Raw genomic sequence first — 24,116 nt, forward strand, 5'->3', positions numbered from 1 at the left:
TGTAAGGTCAATGAACTTTGGCCATGTTGGGGTTTTTTGTCGAATAACCATCATATCTCTGTAAGTTTATTGGTCTAGTTCATAAAAAGTGGACATAAGAGTAGCCATGTATCACTGAACATCTTGTGCGAGTTAGAGTAGTATTCAAAGTCAGCACTGCTGCTATATTGAACCGCGTGATGCAGGTGAGACGGCCAGAGGCATTCCACTTGTTTCTATAAATATATGACGTTTGTTTGAGACTGACAGGGACTGATCGTTCTTTTCGATGTCAAAACGCTCCTATCTAGACTCAGTCTTGTTAATGGTGTCTTCTCTTTGTTATATTGCGTTCCATAGATTTTTGTCTGCAGGCAAATGCCTGTTTAAACGGTGGAACCTGCGTATCTCTTTCGAATGGTTTCCAATGCAACTGTCCTGCTACACACGCTGGAACAAACTGCCAGAACGGTATTCTCATCCCACACATTCCATTCTCTTTATATAGATATAATAACAATTGATAATATTGATCAAGCTACTCGGGAAGGGTTCCAGCAACAGCTAAATCTTTGGAGCAATGTATTAGGATTGTGAGGTCGAGAGAGAGAGAAAAAAAATAGGTATTTTTCGCATGTACTCCGTGGAAATTCTCTACGACGCTTCAGTTCCATTGAAACTGCAATTTAAATCACAAAGGAATGCTGAGAGGCTTTTGTCGAAAGTTGGTGGACTGGGACTGCAGATCATTCGAAGATTTTCACCGGACGAACAATGCGACTACGTCGTTGTCCAGAGTCAAGAGATTCCACTTTCGACAAATGTCTCTCAGCTGTCCATTGTAATTTGACTTGCATTTTCAAAGGAATTGGTGCGTTGTAGAGATTCCTCGTAGTAAATGCGAGATGTGGAGCGTTGTGGCCCAGTGGATTAGTCTTCTGACTTTGAAACAGAGAGCTGTTGCTTCGAATCCCAGCCATGGCGTAATTTCCTTCAGCAAGAAATTTATTCACATTGTGCTGCACTCAACCCAGGTGAGGTGAATGGGTACCCGGTAGGAAGAAATTCTTTGAATGATTGAGCGCCTAGGCAGCCCAGCTAAAGCCGGGGTAATAATAATAGCAGGGCCCGCAGGGCGAACAGTTTTCAGAACTGAAGTAACTTCCCTGGGTAAATATTATTATTATTATTATCATTATTATTATTATTATAGTCCGGAATAAAGACTTAGAGAAAGTGAGAACAAAATGGGGAAAGATATATGTTGATCGCACCTGTCTGCAACACAGGTTTCTCATGTCCTCCACCCCCTTCCCCGCCCTGTAAAAGGGTTCAAAGCTACAGGTTCAGATTTAAAGCCTATTAATTGAATTCCACAAAACTTGATGATTTTCAGTTTAAATACAATGACAATAACATTGTCATAGTAAGGACTGACTTTTTGCGGCATAACTTCTCACGGGCCAAGACCACACCAAGAAGTTAAATGAATAAAAATGGAAAATGAAAGAAACATTACATTGAATTTTTAAGTTTTTCATTAAGAAAGCACACGCACAAAACGAGCCGTATGAAAATGATTGAATTGATAATGTCATACACACACTCACACTATTTATTTCCTTTGTGTTTATGATACGATGTCACGATGAATTTTTTCCTATAATTAAAAATGTGGTTTGCCTGCTCAATGAGCTTGTGAGGAAAATATCTTTGGCATCTTCGTAGGTGTTCCGGTAATATATTAATATCACCTTGCCTCGCTACTCCTTCAACCTCCACCGCCCTGATAAGTGTATCAACGTCATCAGCAAAAACACCATAATCTTACATTGTATGAGATATCAGTATTTTCATGCCATCCAAAACCATTCTATTTCTACCTGTGAGTGGATCGAACAGAGCGACGCAGAATGACACTCCTTAAAAAATAAATGTTTGTTTTTTGAATAAAACTGACGATATTTTCGTTCAAATAGTCAAAATTATACACCAAAAATGTAAATTAAAAATTTAGGGATCTTCATGCTATACTATACTGAGAAAAGACTCCAAAAACTAAGTAGCACCTACTTAAAACCTAATCTACGTGTAAATAAGAGTCCAGGCTCCAATGATGAGGCCACCTTTTGCTCCCAACTTTTTTTCTGAACCTCGGGTCAATACCGAGTATGACAAAAATGTGGATTTTATGTAATATACGTATATGGACAGACTTTGTCTTCTGCCAGAGAAAAAAATCAAATTCTATCTATTTTTCCCCCTCTATACTTTATTGCAAAAGATATCTATATATAATTTGCTTTTCCTGTTTAGTCAGTGCCATCTATCATGCGGAGCGAGTGATTTCTTTTTTTGTCAAGGTGTTATGTCGTCCAGGCGTTATTTGTTCGATATATTTTACTGGGTTTTTGCCAAATTGGAGATTACACTTTACCTGTTTTCCAGGTTGAACACATTCTACCATTTATTATGAGTTGACGCTTTTTAAATGCGGACATATTTTATGGTTCACCCCAGCCTACATCTTCTTGAGTTTTTTTCGTGTTTTTTTCCAATTTCCTTTCATTTGGCTTCGTTCATTTTTCAAACCTTTTTTTTCGCTTCTGACTCACTTTTCAGCAAAGTCCTCTTCCTTTCTTCTTGTTTTTTTTCAAAGGGTCGGGGCCCGGTCGATAAGCTCCAATGGATCCAGCAATATATACAAGACGATGGTCATTTAATATCTTTCTTGCAACGTCGAAATATAAATCCATACCCTCAACATTTTACTTAGAAAAATGTTACTGCCTGTGTATAGCTACCTCAGTCCTAATGTATTTTGTTATACGAATCAAAACTGATATATTCAGTAATATAATTTGTCTCCGTTTCTCCTTTGTGTTTTATTGGTAAATTGATATAATCGATTGAACGGTGTGTATTCAATAAATTGTTTTATACATAAGTATCTTTTAGTCTATGTTAGTAACACGTCTTTTATGATATAAAGCATCAAGATTTTTTTTTATGTATGTATATATATATATATATATATATATATATATTAAATGAAAGACGTTTGGGGTTGAAATTTGCTGCTATTCTATGTGACTTTGGAGTTATTGATTGCTCTTCATTCTTGAACTTTCCTGTTTTATTGTGTATCCAGCGAACCCCTGTAACCCGAATCCATGTCAGTCGGGAGGGCAGTGCAATCCATCGGCAGATTTCTCTTCCTTTACATGTCAGTGTGTGTCACCCTACACAGGAACAACGTGCAACCAAAGCAAGTATCTTGCATTAAGAATATTATTAATAATCCCGACTTAATAATGGTGTAATAGAAAATTATTAAAACGCATATAATCATGATGATATAAAAAATTCGCTTGACAGTAAATCCAAAGAATGTTTTATTATAATCATGATGACATTAACAATCGCTTTACAATAAATACAAAAAAACTCTTTCCATACAAAATGAATATATGAATAGCTTTACGAAATAGTTTCAGATACGTCAGAACAAGAGGTCAAATTCGAGCGTATCCTTGATCAACATGGTATACCCAGTAAGTTGTCTTATTTTATATAAGAAATAATTGTTTACCAAAAGCTAATTGTTTACCGAAAGCTTGTTCTTAGACATTTTACGGGATGACCCCTCTTTCTATTATGTAGCAAAATGTTTAAGCATTTATTGATGATAATGTTTTACATTCCTTGGCCTATATAGGTCCATGTGACTCTAATCCGTGCATCAATGGAGGAACGTGTGGAGTGCTTTCTACAGGATTCACATGCAACTGTCCCTCAACTTACACCGGTGACAGATGTCAAACACAAATTGGTAAAACCGAGACTCATAATCTACACTCTAAAATATAAAAATTGCTATTCCGTTAGTCACAACCACATGTCATGCAGAGCGATTAAAAACAAAATCATATAGGTGTTATTTTTTATATCTTATGCTGGATACTTGCCAAATTGGGGGTTACATTCTTAGCTATTATACCCTTTTATTCCAAGTTGAACACTATCTACCGGTTATAGTTTTAAAAACAATACGGGCATGATTTATTTTGTGTCTCCCACCCAAAATCTTATCTGGGAGAACTTTTTTTTCGTCATCTTTTAAATTTATTTTTTGGCAATTTCCTGTCATTTTGCGTCGTTTCTTCGTATTTCAAACTTTTTATTTTATTTCTCACTCTCTATTCAGCAAAGTCTTTTTTTCCTTTCTTATTCCTGGTCTTATTTCCATGGGGCAGTGACATGGTCGATTCATTTTAATGGATTCAACAATGTAAACAAGACGATGGTCATTTCATCGCTTTTTTGATCTGCAAAATAAAAATCCATACTATCATCATGTTGCTTAGCAACATGTTTCTGCCTGTGTATGGCTACCTCAGTCCTAATTATTTTTTTTATACAAATTAAAACTGATATCTTAAGGAACTGATTTACCTCTGTTCCTCCATTAATTGTGTTTGTTTTTTTCTCAATAGGTAAATTACTAAATCAATCAAACGGCTTGTATTAATTTCATTTCCTTGTATACAGTGCGTCCCAGAAAAAACGAAACCGAGATTAAGCGATGATTTATCATAACTTAATCATAAATAAAATAGACAAATGACCTACCAATGTAAAGCTTAGGATCTCCTCTTTCATCTGGTATTATTTAGATTATTCCTCATTCACGCATGAGTTGGCAAAAATAATTCGAAGAAAGGATGACCAAAAACTCATTTGGCGGGGGTATCTGAATTTCAAAAAGAAAATCACATGACTAAAAAGATCAATATCTGCTCTTTTATTTGATAACTTAATCATAGAGAATGATCATAAAGTAAAGTTATGAACCCTCGAAACATTTCTTGCATTTCCATAATTTTATTTAATAAACGTGTTTTCAACGGTTTCCCACAGAAGCCATCGCATGGTTAACAAAAGTCTTAATGCTTGGCTGATCGTCAACAAAACGGAGCGTCGAGTGAGTTTGAACGCTAGCCTGTAAAACCTCTTCATTTTATGAAATTATTGAAATTCAAGCCTTCTTTCAAATTGCCAAAACTTTTTCATTCCTTAAGCATTTTCTGTAATTGAGGTATCAAATTAAAGAGCAGATATTGAACTTTTTAAAACCCAGATACGGCCCGCCAGGTGTCTTTTTGGAATCCCCTTTTTTAATTGTTTTTGCTCACTCATGCATGAATGAGAAATAATTTAAGTAATTCCAGATGAAAGAGGAGATCTAAGCTTTAAAATGGTAGGTCATTTGTCTATTGTATTTGTGATTGAGTGATAAATCATCGATAAATCTCGGTTTCGTTTTTTGTTAGACGCACTGTATATATATATTTATCTCAACCCAGACAAAATACACGAGAGGAGAGTAAATGCAGTTTCCGTGGAGTTTAATAAATTGTTTCTGAAAAGCATCTTCCAAATGATGTATACCGAAATGTAAAATGATGTGGCATCAAATAAAGCCAAAATAATATAATGCAAGAATTAAAACATAATAATACATGTATAAACGTAAAGCCTCCTGAGATGTGTCATATGCGAAAAAAATATGTTATTAAACCAATCTCCTCAATTGAAAATTAAAACAGTCCATCCACATTCATGACAAAGACACCAGTTTGTCATGTTGGCCAAATGTGGGAAACGTAAAAATCCATCTGCAAAGCTACGAAGCAAAGATTCCCGTTTGCAACACGAGCTTATGCAGGAAAACTTTTAAAACAGAAACTAGTGCTCAGAAGCCCCACCAACGGCCCCGAACTAGAATGTGAACGAGGCAACGTTAATGTTCGGTCCTAAATGGAATTCGCTGGTGGCCTCATCCAAATCGGGTGACGAACCAAGCCCCGTTCACATTATAACCTGAGGAGTGGAATATACGAAATTGGTCTAAATAACTGAAAATTATTATCTCAGGAAGCCCATAATAAGTGAAGAATCATGTGTTGGGAAAAGGCCGAGCTCCAGCAAGGGCGAAAACACCCCTCTGAACACCTGATGATAATTGAACTAAACTAACTGGTAGACCAAAGTAAAAATCCAAAGTTATCTAAAAGTAGGTGAACAGGTTGGATGGAATTACCTTGCGGCCCACTTTGGGTGTGCGACCAGGCTTAAGGCCCGAAGCTCACATGCAGGTTAGAATGAATAACATGAAACAAAACATCTTGATGTTGAAAAATTAGTGGGGGTGACAAGGGGGTGGAGGAGGGAAAAATACAGGAAGTATGTGGCACAAAACAGGTGAATTGAGATAAAGATGCTTTCCACTCGACTCCACGAAGAAGAATGCTAACTTGTTAGAAATTGGATTTTGCCCCCTCCCGAAATTACCACGTCAGCTAACGCGACGTAGCATCTTTAGCCACGCCTCCTTGTGATGTCCGAACTACCAAAATTCGCAATGCAACATTTTTTGGGCCACGCCTCCTCGTGAAGTCCGAAAAATACCATATTTGGCATCGCAACATATCTCCACCAGGACAAAGGAATTCGCCTGACCAGGCCCCTTCCTTGTAAACACCTGTTACGTACCGCTGGCGAGATATGTTGTTGTCCAGCTAGTCTGACCTGAGATAACCTCTCATTAACTCGCTTTGCGCGTTAAGAGGTAATATATATATATATATATATATATATATATATATACAAAACCCACCTTCACCCGACAAAGGAAATTATAATTGGTATAGTGTCAAAAATTTGTCTTTCCGACGGTCAATCAGAACGGGGTCGCCTTAGCCACTAACCCGTCTATGTAGTCTAGTGGTTAATGCACCAGCGTTCAAAGCTTGGGGTCCGGTTTCGATTCCCGGCAGAGACATTTTTCGGCATCGCTAATTTTTCCAAAGGGTAGAGAGCTCTGGGGAACCTTGATTTAAGCTACGCCTACCATTGTTCACTTCATCCATTCCTTTCACAAAATATTTAAATGAAAGTGTTGCCAAAGCTGTTGTACATGTATTACTTCAATTACTTCACACATTACATATATATATATATATATATATATATATATACATATACATGTATATACGGTGTCTTTTAGTCTGCGTTAGTAAAACTTCTTTCATGACATACATCATCAAATTATTTACAAGTATATTTGTATGTAATATATGAAAGACGTTTGGGGTTGAAATCTGCTATTCTATGTGACTTAAGCGTTCTTCTTCTTGAACTTTCCTGTTTTATTGTGTATCCAGCGAACCCCTGTATCCCGAATCCATGTCAGTCGGGAGGGCAGTGCAATCCGTCGGCAGATTTCTCTTCCTTTACATGTCAGTGTGTGCCACCCTATACAGGAACAACGTGCAACCAAAGCAAGTATCTTACATTCAGAATAATAATAATGCATATTGAATAATGGTGTAATAGAAAGTTATTAAAACGCATATAATCATGATGACATTAACAATCGCTTTACAATAAATACAAAAATAAAATATTTTATTATAATCATGATTACATTAACAATCGCTTTACAATAAATACAAAAAAACTTTTTCCATACAAAATGAATAAATGAATAGCTTTACGAAATAGTTTCAGATATGTCAGAACAAGAGGTCAAATTCGAGCGTATCCTTGATCAACATGGTATACCCAGTAAGTTGTCTTCTTTTATATAAGAAATGATTGCTTAAAGCTAATATGAACAGCTCTCTAGACATGCTCGTCCTTAGACATTTTATGGGATGACCCCTTTTTCTATTATGTAGAAAAGGGTTTAAGCATTTATTGATGATAATGTTTTACATTCCTTGGCCTATATAGGTCCATGTGACTCTAATCCGTGCATCAATGGAGGAACGTGTGGATTGCTTTCTACAGGATTCACATGCAACTGTCCCTCAACTTACTCCGGTGACAGATGTCAAACACAAACTGGTAAAGCCTAGAATCAGAATCTATGCTTTAAAATATCAAACTTGCTGTGAATAATTATAAAGTATGTTTCTGCGTTGAACTTTGCTGTTGATATATCAATTATCTTTTTTGCTTTTGCTTACCGCTGTTACAACATGTACCAGGTGTTATAAGACAAAATTAATTTGCTTACCATTCTGCTAAGTCAAAAAACTGCAATTACGCGTTTCAAAGGGCAATATCCTTATTTTTTGCTCATTATATAGTAAATTTCATATTTCTTAATTTTATTTTCAACGGATATTTATGCAAAGTGTGTATATTGTTTGTCTTAATTGCGTTTGTAAAGCGTAAAGTGTTTACAACTAACGGCAGAAATATCAAAAAGTATTTTATGCATCTCTAGAAATATATTAACAATACGTTTAAAGTTTTATTAAATTTTAGTTTGATCTCAACTACTTTAAGTTTATTAGCTGAATAACAAACTGCATATTTTGCCAAAACAATCGTCGCTTATGTTTAGCTATCTCCAGAAGGTCTATAGCCAATCGCAAGAGAGACGCCACTTAACCCCGAAGATAATTAAGTCCAAGCAAGAATTATAATTTAACGCTAGCATCTTTATATTTAGAGGTGTGGTCTTACTAGATTATATGATTTCAATGTAGGGGTTGAGGGCTCAATTCCCTTTGTCATATTAGAATTCATTGTCAAACAACATAATGTAGCAGTCTGAATGCAACTATCTTGTATTGATAGGCTATCAACATTTGGGCTTTAATGGGGGTTTTCGATTTGGGCCTGATGATAAATTAGAATTCGTTGGTTAGCATTCTTTAATATTTGGAAATGCCACCGAATTCGGATTTGTCCTTGAGCTTATTGACCTCAATACAGATGCTGCATTTGAATACTTCATTTATGAGAAAATTAGCTGTTATTATATTTATTTTTCATATTCCATGATTTTTTTATCAGGAATTATAAACAATCGATTTTTTATGAAAGAATTATGGAATATGTCTTATTATACAAACATATTTTTTAGGCATTAAAGTTTTTAAAAGACAACCATCGGATAGAGCTTTCAATATTATGACAAATCTTAATGTTATGCATTTCAATTGTCGATGCACATGGATGGATTCCTTCCAACCACATTTAATTTCATTTGTTGTTATAGTCCAGCAACCATGTGATCTAGACCCATGTAAAAATGGTGGTAGTTGTAACAATACTGGTTCTACTTTCAAATGTTCGTGCCCGGACCCGTTTGAAGGACCAACTTGTGAAGACAGTAAGTTCTCGGAGAAAATCTGGAAAAGTACTAAATATGACGGGTAGAAATAAGTAATAAATCACAGTACCCAAGTATTACAGTCTAAAATAAGATGCCCTTGGAAATGTTATTTAAACATGTATTCAGTAAACATGTGGTAGGATAATCAATACCCTACAACTAATTGTTGCTGAATCAACTTTTTTCAGTTTCGCTAGGTGCCTCCCAACCTACTGTCTTTGCCTTTTCTTCTTTTCTATTCCCCTTATCCTCTCTGCATAATTTCACTTTTTATATTTCAAAAATTTCGGAATATTTCAAAATCATTATTTCTACGATTACTTATACTGCCCAATTAGCAGGCTTCTCATAAAGCTGTTTTAGGTTTTGCACAAATTCACGCACGACCAGTGACATAGCGATATACCAAAACAATAGATCATTTTTATTACCATTTTCGGATTTTCTTTTTGTGTGTTAATCGATCTTTGATGAGTACAGTTGTATATTATGTGAATGTAAAGTTTATTAGGTGCCAAAATTTGCTTAGGGTCATATGAACTCGGTCCCACTTTTAGAACTTCCTGGAAAATAGAGGATAATATCATTGAGCACAATAGTATGACACCATTCGTGGGTAAAGACACGTGTAACTTTAGAACAGCTTTATGAAACACCCCCGAGATGCTTATTCCTAGCAACCAACAAAGATGATGAATAACTTCAGGATTTTCCCCTTTTGACAGACGTTTTTGTATGAAACATTTTGATTGAATTGCAATCAGGACATTGTTAAACTTGGACCTCACATCCCTTTAAACTTATACCCACATGTATGAAAAAAACTTTTTCATTATCGATGATTGTATGAAAGTTTGATATATAGGTATAAAAATCTGAGTGTAGGCCTATTCACAAACCTTATGAGTAACAAAGAGTGTCAGAAATTTGCCTCATATTATCCTACTCAGACAGCGGACCCTGTATATATTTGTCATGTTGCCATGTAAATAAGATAGTTAAAGGCTTTATGATTGAAAATGTTTATGTCATAAAAAACATGTTACTAACACTTATTACTAACAAATTAATACCCTCTGTTCTAGTAAAACAAGATTGTAGGACTGCTATCCCCTGCCAAAATGGTGGTGCGTGTCTTAACCAAGGCGATGTCTACCAATGCGTGTGTACTGCTAGTTATATTGGCGACTATTGTGACATACGTACGTATATTACTAACCGAGGTTTTGGGGGAAATCTGTCATGTAAATTTTATCTTGTGTTGTATACAAGCTTTTGAGAAAGGTTGCACTTTTAATAATTAATGAGTGTCCTTTGGTGTTAAAACACACAGACCCTGAGCCCCCACACATACACACACACGTATACACCCTCACCCACGCACACATACCCACACTGTTCATCTCTCTCTTGTCACTCACAACATATCTATTAAGATAGCAGTCGGCAAATTGATTTGGGAGTGCCCAAACATTGGAAATCTCAGTGAAGTCTTAAATCCCTGCTCGAACACCACTGATTTATATTAACACTGTTGCGTTTCCTTCTGCAATTCAAACCTGCTAACATAGTTTATGTTGTGCACCTTGTTCTTTTACTGCTTAAAACAATAATAAACCAATGCATGCTGGCCTATAGTGCCAATAAAAACATGTAGTAGTAATAGTAGTAGAAGAAATAGTAGTAACAGTAGTTGTAGTAGTAGTAGTAGTAGTAAAAGTAGTAGTAACAGTAGTTGTAGTAGTAGTAGTAGTAAAAGTAGTAGTAGCAGTAGTAGTCGTAGTAGTAGTAGAAGTGGTAGTAATAGTAGTAGAAGTAGTAGTAGTAATAGTAGTAGTAGTAATAGTAGTAGTAGTAGTAGTAGTAGAAGTAGTAGTAGTAGTAGTAGTAATAGTAGTAGTATTTAAGCAGTAGAAATAAATATTTTATGTAAAAGTTAAGTGATCACAAGGGATTTTATAAATACTGAAATAAAATTGAATGCTGTATTAACGGAACTTAAATGGACCCATCCCATGACAGGCAGTTTGCGTTTGATTCGTCATGTAAGCCTCTGGCAGACTTCGATATTGTCCACAACTTTTTTTATTTAAATTGTATGCATGAAAAACGAATGTCAGTAATCATTTAAGTGGATGATCTAAATGAGTCGAGCAAAGAAGCTGGTAAAAGTCAACTTACATTGCTCACGATTCACTTTTACGGAGTATGTCAATAAAAACTAAACGAATTCGTAAGAGCATAAGGTAAAATTTCACTTGGTCTACACTCGCCTAGTCATTATACATTATATGGAATCCAACTATAATGTATTCCAATCCCACCTCAGTGTATATACATGGTCTAATCCAATTTGTCTCCGACATGTTTGTTCACACTACCTACGTCTACTAACTGTTTGGTCAAATTGCCAAATATCCCATTTTTTGTCTTAAGCTGTAAAGCTTAATCCATTTCCTATATTATCCCTTTGAGCTATCTCCGACATATTCATTTCAAAAAGTGCAAAATAATAAGCAATAAATAATAAATTGGACCATCTGGACATTACACTAAATGACAGACCAAGGTACATGTAATGGTTAAAACAAACGGTAATTAGACGACGGTCCCATGACACCAACGTCGGCGATTATCTGAATCGTACACTTCATTTTCAAGAGTAATTGTACATTGTATTCAAATGGAATAAATCTTTTAAAAAGATCTACGATGATTGTATTGTATTTATTTAATTATGGCTAAAAAAATGATAACAAACACAATACAACAAAATATGAAAATAATACAGGATAAGCTATGCTTTACATTTCTGGCCCCTGATTAATGTAGACGATCTTAGAATTAGATCAAATATTAATTTGCAAAGTGTATACAAACTTAAAAAAAATCGATTTTATCTCATAATAGAATTAATTTTGACTGGTAGTGCTTTATTAAAGCAAGGATCAAACTAACCTGGCATAATAGACTAACATTCGCTTTTCTCTCCTATTTAGTTGCAGACTGTACCAATATTTTACCCTGTGTTAATGGTGGAACCTGTGCCCAGTCAGCACAGCAAAGCTCAAACGAATGCTTATGTACTTCTGACTTTGAAGGCGACCAATGTGAAATACGTAGGTAACAGTTTATAAGCTTGACTTAACAAAACTGAATAAGATAGAAAGTGAGCATAATGTTATTGCGTTTGTGATTATAAATTTGAACACGCATGAAACAATAAAAAAAATATAGGGTATTTGGTAAACTTTTGAACGAATGTAAATCTGCAATTTGTGCGCAAAATAGAAGAGCAATACCGTAGAAATAGCTGGCCTGCTAATTATTTCGAGTGATAGGCTCTGGCAAATTCAGATCTCGGACGCAATCCTGTATCCTGAAAGCAAAAATTAAACAGAAATTCAGCGTGCTACGTGTAGACCTGTTAACTTAGTGATTCAAATTTATTGATGCTTCTTTTTAATCAAGTGACGAGGCATACCTTCTTTTTCATTATAATGAAATCACTGCAGTATAGGCTTAATTTTTAATCCTGTGTGTTTACCCTAGACATGGATATGTCTTCCAAGAATATTGCAACCATTCAGTTGTGAATAAAGTATACTTCGTTTGCAAAGTATGATTGAAATTGGATACTGTTGGTAAACATGTCTATTCGTACGATGTCATACTTACGGCCGCTTGGAACATGTTGGAGTTGAGTAAACGGTCTGGACGAGAGGGTTCTTGAATTGACAGACGGAGCTCTCTATCGCCACTGCATTCTTTACATTTCGCGCAATGAAAACACGATAGTGTCAGTCCTAATGATGTCACAACCTTCTTTCGATTTCTCTAGACCGAAGGGATCGCTCCACATTTAGCAATCACCTTATTTTTGTTCATTAGTTAGAACACTTTTTTGGAAACTGCACACGTTTAAATTCCCCATGAAATTAATTTTTGATCCAGTTTAATTTCAATTTACTTCACCTAAATTTAAATTGATTTCATATCAGTCAACTTCCCATTAAACACATCCCATGTAAGCTATTATTCTCGTAATGTACCTTTATATAATTTCAGCAATAACTGACTGTCGTGCACCTGCGACCTCGTGTTATAATGGTGGTATATGTCAGCTGCAAGCGGGGGGCTCTTATGAGTGTGCTTGCCCGGAATTTTTCGAGGGATCTCAATGTGAATTTAGTAAGTTTTATATGTTCAATTTCCTTTAGTAATAAGTTTTTCACATTTCCTTCATGTTTTACTGTCTTGATTCATTTTGGTGACATATATCATCATGATCATCATCAACATTTTCTTTCACCTTTTAATTTATTATTTATTATGTCCATGCATTTTCCATCAGCGTCGGGTTTTTTAATCAAAATAATCTTTATTTTTCATTCACTTCAAATCATTATATATTCATGCTACGTGATCAGTAATTTATTTCCATTTTCTTCCATTACATATACCTTTAATTTCGTTATTTTCATTAATTTTATCATCCTGTTTTGATGTGGTATCAATTGTCTCTGTAAGCGATCACTTTCACATAACATTATTCTGAAAGGTTTATGAGGCGTTAAGATTGATGTTTGTTTCTTGACGCCTTCTTTTCTCACGATTCACAATTTTTGAATTCACCACTCACCAATTTATGAGTTCTCTTCATGCCATAAATCTTCATTTTCAGCCTGGATGATACCTTGTCTGCTGTCAAACACACAGTCGTGTCAGTTGATATTAGGTGAAAATGTTAATTTCGAGATTTCGAGAAAATGAAAAGAACTTGTCGTATTTTAAATCTTACCAAAACCAAAGTGATATTTTAAGTTTCAGACATATGGCAACAATACCCAAAGACATGCAGATTTTCGTATAAAAAATACGACCGTCCATTTCCCCAAGCCACCTATTTCAAGTGTATTAAATAAAAAACAAGCCCAAAAAATAGTAAAACATAATAACTTAATAGATATGAATACATGCATCAACGCAGTCAGCATTCAGGGAGCTACATGGCGTTATATGCAAAAGAATTTAGACAGCTCTAACCAAAAAATATGCGGTATTTCCTAAAATCATTTTTTATCTAAATGAAGGGGGGAAATAATGATAGTAATCACATGAATAACAATCTTAGATGGCTGTGGAAAATAATATTGTCAATGTTTTCAATATTTCCTAAGAAATGCGTACCATCGCGTCGTATGGCGATGCGACGGTTTGTGCGACTGCAGACATGTTTGGCCATTTGGTTTTGTTTACTATTTTCATATTCATTGGGCTTATATAAATACTTCGTTAAAGCAGGCGGGAAAACCAAACCATCTTTATCAGCTCCATATCGTCATTATCATTCCTTCCCCTTCTTTGTTTTATTTTTCCTATTCTATTTTCTTCTTATTCTTCTCTTAATTCTTCTTCGTATTTTTTCGATTGCTCTTCTTCTTTTTCATTTCTTCTCCTTCTTCGTGTCTTTTTCTTCTTCATGTCTTCTTCTTATCTCCATATTCTCCTTCCTCCTCATCATCATCATCTTCTCCTTCTTCTTCATCTTCATTTTAATCCTCATCTTAATCATCATGAATCATTTAGCATTGACGGGTTGTTTTCGTGACCCGTGCCAAAATGGAGGAACCTGTGCGTATGTCAATTCGCTGCCGGAATGTATCTGCCCTACGGGTTTCTCAGGAGGTAGCTGTGAAAAGTGTACGTACCAGGTTTCCGAAAAGGTGTGGGGGTAATTAGCAGGCTCACCTATAGTGCTGTAGAGTATCTACTCCACTTTCTTACCACGCAGGCAAAAGTTTTGCTTCCATTCCACTCTTGCATATATGAATACAAGAATAAAATATATAGGAACAAACGAGTAGCCCCATATTCTACCAAAAAATAAAATAAATGCTTAAAAACATTTTCTCTTTACCATGTTTGCTATACTTATTGCGGTGTTGGTGTGTTCACCACTCCATGACCTTGGGGCAGTTTCATAAAGCTGTTAGTAAGCTAACAACGACTTTAAGAACGACAGGTGATCTTTTTTACGCGCTTAACCATTGCCAATGAATATACCACAAGAAAGGATCACCAGTCGTTCTTAAAGTCGCTCTTAACTTACGAACAGCTTTATGAAACACCCGCCAGTACATGCCTTGTTCCCTTATCTACATATATTTCATTTATCAAGAGCAAACGGAACAGAAGACTTTCAACAACAAATGTAAAGATTCTTTTAAATGTAGGTGGCGTCAAAATATCCCTCCAAAATATCCTTTTGATTGTTGAGGGATTGTTTGGATATCGTAACACTTTACCTGTAAATTCTGCCTGATCATCTTATTTGACATCTTAGACCTTTGGCCTTAGTAGTACTAATCTATACAACACATACATAAAGAAATATGAAAGCATCATGGTGTAATGGTTCTGGTTCACGTCTTTAAATTAGAGGGTCTGAGGTTCAATTCCTACCTCGGGCGTTCATTCCCTTGAATAAGAAAGTCATCCATACTATCGATATTGTGTTGTACTCAGCTTAAGTGAAATGTTACCGGGGAACAGATAGGAATTTGTGGATTTGATTTTGTATAACGGCTGCTTCGATGAAGTCAATATCATTTATGCAGTATTATTGTATATGTTTTATGATTCTCGTAAAAATATATTTCATTGGTTTTACATATGTGGCAATAACGTGTTTACAGCATGCACAATTTCCTTAAGATGTAATTATCAATCACTGCATATACACCTAATATATCCATTCACAGAAGTGAGAAAAATTCTAATCATGAATAACTACATTAATTTTGCACTGCACTCAAATGTCTATAAATTATGGTAAATTTCGAAAGAAAAAAATGTTTAGTAATATCAAGCGTACAAGAGCAATTGCTATAAACAATAGCAGCAGTAATAGCAGTCCATTATAGACTCTGAAATTAGTCTAAAAATAGTTCATCAAGATAACACATTCTCTTATTGTATTGGTTATAAAGGCAAGCTGAAGACTATATTTATGTAATCACCTACTTTTATTTTGATCTGTAAAATTAATTTTGAATACATAACTTTTGAAAACGAGAATTTGATTTAGCCCATACTTGCTAGCACTTTTCTCATCCGCCGCTTGAAAATAGAAATATCATTTTTACCATTAGTACCGAATTCAAAGAGGACCAAATAATAAGTTTTCATTTCACACATTTGTTTCCTTGATTATTAACCAGACGTTACGTGTCAAAGTTCACCGTGTCAAAATGGCGGAACGTGTTTTGAAATAGGAAGCGGAACAGGATACACGTGTCAATGTGCTGATGGATACTCCGGGGACAACTGCCAAACTGAGAGTAAGACTAGTCATCTTTCCCATAAGGCGCTTACAGTGGGTGATGTCATGTTCGATTTTTCCTAGAAATGATGAAGGAGAATAAAATGATTTCATGTTTTTTTTTACAAATTCTGTTTGAATAGTCAGACTTTAGGCAAATATCTTGAGCACCGCAGGTATATATTATTTGACTTTTCTTAAGTCAGCGACTGAGTCTCAATTCGCAATTCATGTTTTACCACTAACATTCAATTTTAATTTCTTTTCTCCGAATGTGGCTTCTATCTTATGGCAGAAATATGGAGCGAAGGAGCCTTGACAAAAAAAATCACATAAAATTTGTCTGAGAATGAATAACGAAAATTCACAAGACGAATTAACCGTAATCTGGCCTTATTACATTTTCCTAAAATGAACAAATGAGAAAATGTTTGATAGATTGAATTGAATTTATTTCTGTTAGAAACAAATAACAATACGTATATACATATACATATACACATACATATAGACCTACGTATTGTGGAGCGTCGTGGCCCAGTGGATTAGTCTCCGGACTTTGAAACAGAGGGTCGTGGGTTCAAATCCCTGCCATGGCGTAGTTTCCTTCAGCAAGAAATTTATCCACATTGTACTGCATCAACCCAGGTGAGGTAAATGGGCTCCTGCATGGCATTAATTCATTCCTTGAAATGCCACAGCGCTGTAAAGGCTGAGGGGCTAAACCCAGGGTAATAATATCCAAGTCATTTGGAAGCGCATAGAGACGTTATTTATAATGTGTCATGCGCTATACAAAATTGAAAAAATGAAAACGGGAGGACGGCCCTACTCAGCATCATCAATCGTGGTGCTGCTGGTCTACCAAGAGGGGAGGTTGGAACTCAGGATTACTAGCTTGGCTCCTAGCTGACCAGGCTCCCAATGTGGATGACAACCATAGCTGAAGGGGGAATCCATGTTTCAGTCCCAGTAGCAAATGGCTTCGGCCCCTGCTTATATTTGGTTCGGGTTGACTAATTACTAAGGCCACATTATTTAAATATGGTTTAATATGTGGCAGTCATGGACCATTTTTTTTCATCATTTTATTATGGCAACATGCAGACTCAAAGAACGATCTAAAAAAATGTATGTCCACAGACCTAAAATCATGCAAATTCCTAGAAGCTACAAAACACAATGATGCGAGTTTTCTGCATATATATTCACTTGTTGCCATATGAGAACTGACCTCAAGAAAATTTTGAACCAGTGGGTTTGAAAAATAGGTTGTATTGTGCTTCTTACCAGCCTGAATTTTGTGAAGCTGTACTCTGCCTGGTAGGTTGTTAAGTACATAGAAAATTTAGATTACTTTCTTTATTTCCAGATTAGGATTTTTCAGTTTGCAGAGGAGAATATCACTGACAATATTTAATGCTTATACAGATATATGGACATAATGGCAGCCCTTTACCTTCCTTTCGGGATTGCTTGTCCACGGCTCTTGTCAGGAAAATCTGTTACGCATAATCTGAATGCAGATACAGATGGAAAGCTCGCCAAATAAGCGGGAAATCAAACATGGCAACATGGTTGTATGTTGCATCAATCTATTGGAAAAACTATCCGTGATAACTCCATGTTTAATACTGAAGTAAATATTTTTCAATAATAAAGGGGAAACGGCCTTCGATTGGCTTGGTTGTGGCTTGTGTATATACACAATTTGTCAGTGCCGCTTTTTTTCCTTCGGTCGAGGGTCTTTGATTTAATTCCTCGAAAATATATTTTATTGTTGCTTTCACGATAGTTCTCACAGCTTTAACGTATTGTTCAACCATGCTCATTGGCAATTTTTATAGATGTAAATCATAAATTTATTCACATTGTATTTTTTTAGTATGTACCAGTTTAACTTGTCAAAATGGTGCTACCTGCCTTGATGAAATCACTGGATTCAGGTGTCAATGTGCTTCTGGATTTAGTGGAGAGAGATGTGAAGGTAAAGCTAGAAACTAAATCATTTTGTGTTGGGGGGAGGGTGGGTGCGAGCGTGTGTGTCTGTGTATAGATCACATGTTAGATATGCCTGGGGTGTGGATTTTCGTTGTTGGTAACAAATGAGCTATATATCTGATTTCATTCTCGTATAACTGGATAAGCAGTTTGTTCCGATTGGTTAACGCGTGTTTTTTTTAGGAATGAACAACTTGTCTATGTTTCACTGGGATATCTGCTTATAGTTGAAATTATTAATTACCAAATCTCTTGATGACGTACATTTGTTTGGGCTCATAATACTTATAGATTAAATAAAAGGCGTGTTGGGTATTAGTTAGCCTATTGGGTATGTATTTTAACTGAAAATATGCAGACGTAGATTATGATACAATGTAAAATTGCCAAAAATCAAATTATTGTGAATAGGGCAGACGAAATGCCACATTTTACCTGTTTTAGTTAAGACCGAAATTGCTGACTTGCATTATGTAACTTGTTCTGGTCTCCTCAAATGGTGTCCTTCATTGCACGAAAATAACCAATGCCCCAAAGCAAATATGGGGATTTTTTTCTGCTCTGTTGTTTAGTCCTGTTTATTTTGTTTATTCCCATTTTGAAGGGACTTTCTCAATAAGACCATTTCTGATATTAGGGCCAAAATAGGCATGTCACTATTAAAGAGAAATTCCAGTAGTTGCAGTTAACAGTGATTTCATGAGAAAAAACAAGGCTTAATTGCAAGTATATCATCGAGGATCTAGATCTGGTACAGTTACTTTAACTTGACTTTGTGATATCTTGAAATCTACGCTGAAAAATGTTCACACCGAAAATCCCCAACACAGATAAGCACACGTGGGGCAATGTTTAATTATTGCTCAGGGCGTCGGGCCCGACGCCCTACCCGAATCCTGTGCTTATTTGCTGATTTCTCAGCAATTACACAATTTCTTCCAGAATCCTTTGGCACATGCGTTTTATTTATACAAACGGACACTTTAGTGGTCATTTCATTGGATTCTGTACGAACTCATTTTGATATCGTTACCAAAACTAGCATTTACCTTTAAAGTGGGTCTTTCATTTCTTGAAATACCCATATATAATATTTCCCAGTAAGTATGATATAGGGGGCATGGAGCCTGTGGTATTTGACGTCATTTTTATTATGACAGGAATATCAAATTGACCTTTGCACGTCCTACGTTATAATCGTTTACAGGTACCGCAGAACCGTGCAACAGCTCCCCCTGTGGAAATGGTGCAACCTGTGTGCAAAGTGGAGACGGATCATCGTATAGTTGCGTTTGCTCTCCGGGTGGCGGTCTTCAACAAAACTGTGACGGTAGGCGTGGGAAAGCCATGTCAATAATGCAGATATCTTCTCTCTGAGCTCAAACATTTTATCGGCAATCACTGCTTCCGAGGTCGCAATTATTTTTTTTGGGGGGGGTAGTGAGGAGAGTCGACATATGTCCGAAAGGCACCCAAACCTTTTCTGATAAAGCGATTTCCCTAAAGCTACTTATAACATAAAGTTCAAACGCGAGACAACATATTAAAAAAGCACGCAATCGTAAATAACCGAGCAGCGAACTAACAACCTCGCCCGACTACATTCCGCTGAAGAAGACTCCGTATAGTTTTATTACTGGCTGATCAAGGGCAGATTCCAAGCCCCTTTCGATTCATGGCTTGGTGTAGGTTTGGCCATAGTCTTGTCGTATGTAAGCTTTGGATATGTGACGCTCGCCTTAGTCATATCAGATCTTTTCACCTGTATCTTTAAATGTATTCTTAACGTTTTAGTCTATCTAATCATAAGAGTCATCTTAGATCTACCTCTATGAACTGAACGTTAATTACCAAATAATATCAAAGTACATTTGATACAAGGTAAATTGTCATATAAACTTCATTGGTAAAAGGACTCCACAGAAATAGCAAGTACTGCACATGGATCCCCTATCCTACAATATCCATAATCATAATTAATAGTATGAAATAAAGTTTAAAAAGTAAGTTTACAAATTATGCTATGCAGCAAATAACATATCTAGTGTAAATCAAATGAAAATGTATGAATAGGTCTAGCACAATGTAGAAACCATGTCGTCACCTTCCCAGAGAAAGGATGTTATCGACATTTTCTATTTTTAAAGACATAATTATTTGATTGCTGAAATGGAAAAAAGCATGTCATAAGCTTGCTTTTGCTTCTTCTTTCCCAATGTAATGTAATAAACAAAAAACATTCCAAAGTGCTTTACGCACGTAGCTTTATCGATGCGTCCTTTATCTTGGAACTGGATCGCGCATTTAGTTCCCGTAAAAAAATTATTCGCTCAACTTGCTTACGCGCATAGACCGATTCGCTTGCAGCCTTTCTACGGGTACTGGATTGCACATTCGCGTTAGCGTCTTTCCTCCTTGAACTTTATCAGTGGATTGCGCATTTTTGTTCCGGGGGAAAGGGCATACGGGACTCGTGCTTAAGATTAGAAAGCGTTCAGAACGTTTGAAATAAAATGAAAATATAAATGAAAAATAAATTTACTCTGTCAGAAAATTTGAGTGTTGGGTCGGAAAATAATACACTAGCTTCTAAAAGTACAAAAGTAAGGTAAAAACAGTATTTATTTGTCTATAGTCGAAACTTCGTCTGCGTTTTCTCGAAAATGTACATTTCGCGCATTTACGCGTTAGTGGCCTTTCTGCGGGAAGACGACGATATATACCGTGTTTACACTTAATCGGCATTTGGTTCAGAACCAAAAGCCGATTCCATGTAAACACGGTAATTATGTCACACTAAATTAAGAATAATATTTTTAGTATATTCAAGTGATTTACGATTTATACTGTTATCTATGTTTACAAGATCTTTAATGGTTTGTTTTGATTCATTCCGTTTAGAATTAGGTTGCAATTCTTCACCTTGTCAAAATGGTGGGACTTGTTCAGACGTTGCCAATGGTTACTCTTGTCAGTGCCCAAGTGGATATGGAGGAACCGACTGTGGAGGTATTTTCTGTTAAGTAACTTTCTAAATTTCGAAGATTTTAGATAATCCAGCAGTTGTGAATAGTGGCCAGCCGAATATTGAAATGAGATTAAACCCTATACAAGTTAAAATTCAACGATAAAATATTTGAAATTAAATCTTTTGTAATTTTATTTCGAAAGCAATTCTTAAAAACCTAGAACGACTCCACATCGCATGCATCCTCGACCGCTCTGGATATATTTCACATCCTTGGTACTTAAATCCAACATGTCCAAACCTGCGTCAAACACATTTTGAATCACTTGGGATCGTTTTGGGGGTGCAAACATCATGTAATTATGAAATAGTGTTAAGTGGATCGAAATAAATCAGTGTATCAGATACATTTATTTGTGATGTATAATCACTGAATTGATTAATAAAAATGTTCAGATTAGCTAGAATATCTACAATACAATTAACGATATAAACAAATGATTTGTAGTTTAAAACACCAATATGAAGTCTCATACTGAAATAACATGTTGGATGAAAATTCATAGCTAGTATTAGGAAACTACTTGGCCAAGTTTTAACTTTTTGTTGTTTTAACTACCGTTTAATTCAATTTTCTTGTCAAATATTCTCAAGAACCTGATTTTTTCAAAATTATTTAAACATGAGTTATATCTATGTTTATATAAGTCATTGAAGGAAAACAAATAATATTTTAAAGTTAAAAAATGAGTCGCTGTTTGAAAATGATAATGATCGATTCTTCCGTCTTTCAAATTATCATCATTTCACAAAATCTCTATTTGAAACCTAACTTACATATTACATTTTCATTTGGAGATTTTTGATTGTATGCTTATCAGGTCCAAATATATTGGCACTTTTGTATATAAACATGTATTTTAATGTCACCCCACTCCTGTAAAATTACCTCTGCTCATTCTATTCCAGAAACACCTTGTAGTTCTTTCCCATGCTTAAATGGAGGAACGTGTTTAAATGAGGCCAGTGGATACTCATGCCAATGTCCCAATGGATATTTTGGAACAGACTGTGGCCAGACAGGTATGACCTTGAAATAGAACATGTTCATTAAAGCCTCCTGTTATATTCCCGTTGACTTTATGTTCGTGCACGTGTCATCGTCAAGTTTCATTTTATTCCATTCTGAACAGGATGATTTACCACCATATTAACCATCTTCCTTGTGTTAATGAATGAAACGTTAAGACGCAAAAAAGTAAGGACGTGGTCTGCTTTCTAATGTTCCATCTAATATGCATAATGAAATCCTATATTATTCACCGGCCGTTCTGGTGGACTTTGATGAAAAACATATACCTTATAACTGAGAAACGTATTCATTTTAAGTTCGTTTGTTGATCAATAAGACCTTTTTAACTCTATCGTTTATAAATTCATTTCCCATTGCTTCATGATTCGTTTGTCGAATTCGTTTGTAACTTGATGTATGATATCATCCCCACGAGTACATATTCATGTTCCTTTCATTGCGAAAAACATACAGTAACCATCATGGTTTTTATATCAATATACAGTGCGTACCAAAAAAGTTTACACTTTGAAAAAGCCCTGGGAATTTAAAAAGATATAACATTTGGGTAATTTTTTCACATACAATCCTGGGTTTGGGTCTCATCTATCCAATGAAAGTAAAAGTTTTGACAGAATATTACACTTGAGTGAGCACTGTCCATTTTTGTAAAGCTCGCAGAAATCTGTTTGCGCAGATATGCTCGTTTTCACGCTGTGTTAAGGGAGGAAAAGGCGAAATCACATTTACCCTGTGAAACATTTCTCATACATTTCCCTTGCACTTTTAGTCAATTGACATAAAACGGATACATTCAAGCATTTTGTAACATTTTGCAACCCAAATTAAAATTTCAACATTTAGTAAACACAACCTCAACCCTTTTTGTGCCTGCTGGATCTGAGGACATAACTGAATCTGAACCAAAGTTTATATCAGACATCTCTAGCACTTTTTCACTAAGTTTTTATCATTTAAAGTGGGTTTACATTTCATTTTTTATTTAATACTTGTTTCTCCACACTTTCCGAGCTTGACAATGATTAGCAAAATGAAAATTAAGCCTAAGCCATTTCATGTAAATCATAGCTCAGTGAAAAGCAAATATCGTCCCGATGGCCTCGGTGTGTGGGGTGTGGCGCATTTCTCGAAATGGTTTGGGCAAATAAACAAGTTAAATAGGTAAACGATATCTTCAAATCAATTTACTAGCTAAATTCCACGTGTTATTCATGATTAAGGTCTTCTTTTATTCGCATAACTATTTCAAAGTTCTGTGCAAATCATTTTTCACTAACTTTTCAAAAGTAAGTGGTGCTCACTCAAGCGGAAATATTTTTCGACAGTTTTATCGTCATTTGCTTAAATGGACCTGTACCAATGTTAAAATGTGGAAAGATCTTCAGGATATCACAAATGTATAATTTTACAGGATTTTTTCTAAAAGTGTAAACTTTTTTTTGATACGCACTTTTTTCTAAAAGTGTAAACTTTTTTTTGATACGCACTGTAGAACAGTTAGCAAAGGGGTTGGACCTACGCATGTTGAGTTCGTTATTTGCGTTTTGATTTATCCTCC

General features: G+C 35.5%; 1 protein-coding gene across 5 annotated transcripts in view; it reads left to right on the forward strand.

Annotated features, from left to right (window-relative positions):
• Positions 1-24,116, forward strand: part of LOC121408365 (neurogenic locus notch homolog protein 1-like) — a 153,774-nt gene that overhangs the window by 105,480 nt on the left and 24,178 nt on the right. For all 5 annotated transcript variants that reach the window (XM_041599815.1, XM_041599816.1, XM_041599818.1 and 2 more), the window contains 15 exons: positions 340-450; positions 3,131-3,247; positions 3,698-3,811; positions 7,206-7,322; positions 7,777-7,890; positions 9,056-9,169; positions 10,258-10,374; positions 12,172-12,291; positions 13,241-13,363; positions 14,762-14,875; positions 16,396-16,515; positions 18,382-18,483; positions 19,705-19,827; positions 21,399-21,506; positions 22,435-22,548. In XM_041599815.1, the coding sequence (XP_041455749.1) occupies positions 340-450; positions 3,131-3,247; positions 3,698-3,811; positions 7,206-7,322; positions 7,777-7,890; positions 9,056-9,169; positions 10,258-10,374; positions 12,172-12,291; positions 13,241-13,363; positions 14,762-14,875; positions 16,396-16,515; positions 18,382-18,483; positions 19,705-19,827; positions 21,399-21,506; positions 22,435-22,548 (1,728 nt within the window). The remainder of the gene's footprint in view (positions 1-339; positions 451-3,130; positions 3,248-3,697; positions 3,812-7,205; positions 7,323-7,776; positions 7,891-9,055; positions 9,170-10,257; positions 10,375-12,171; positions 12,292-13,240; positions 13,364-14,761; positions 14,876-16,395; positions 16,516-18,381; positions 18,484-19,704; positions 19,828-21,398; positions 21,507-22,434; positions 22,549-24,116) is intronic.

This window comes from Lytechinus variegatus, chromosome 2, assembly GCF_018143015.1.
Source record: "Lytechinus variegatus isolate NC3 chromosome 2, Lvar_3.0, whole genome shotgun sequence".
In the NCBI taxonomy this organism is placed as follows: domain Eukaryota; kingdom Metazoa; phylum Echinodermata; class Echinoidea; order Temnopleuroida; family Toxopneustidae; genus Lytechinus; species Lytechinus variegatus.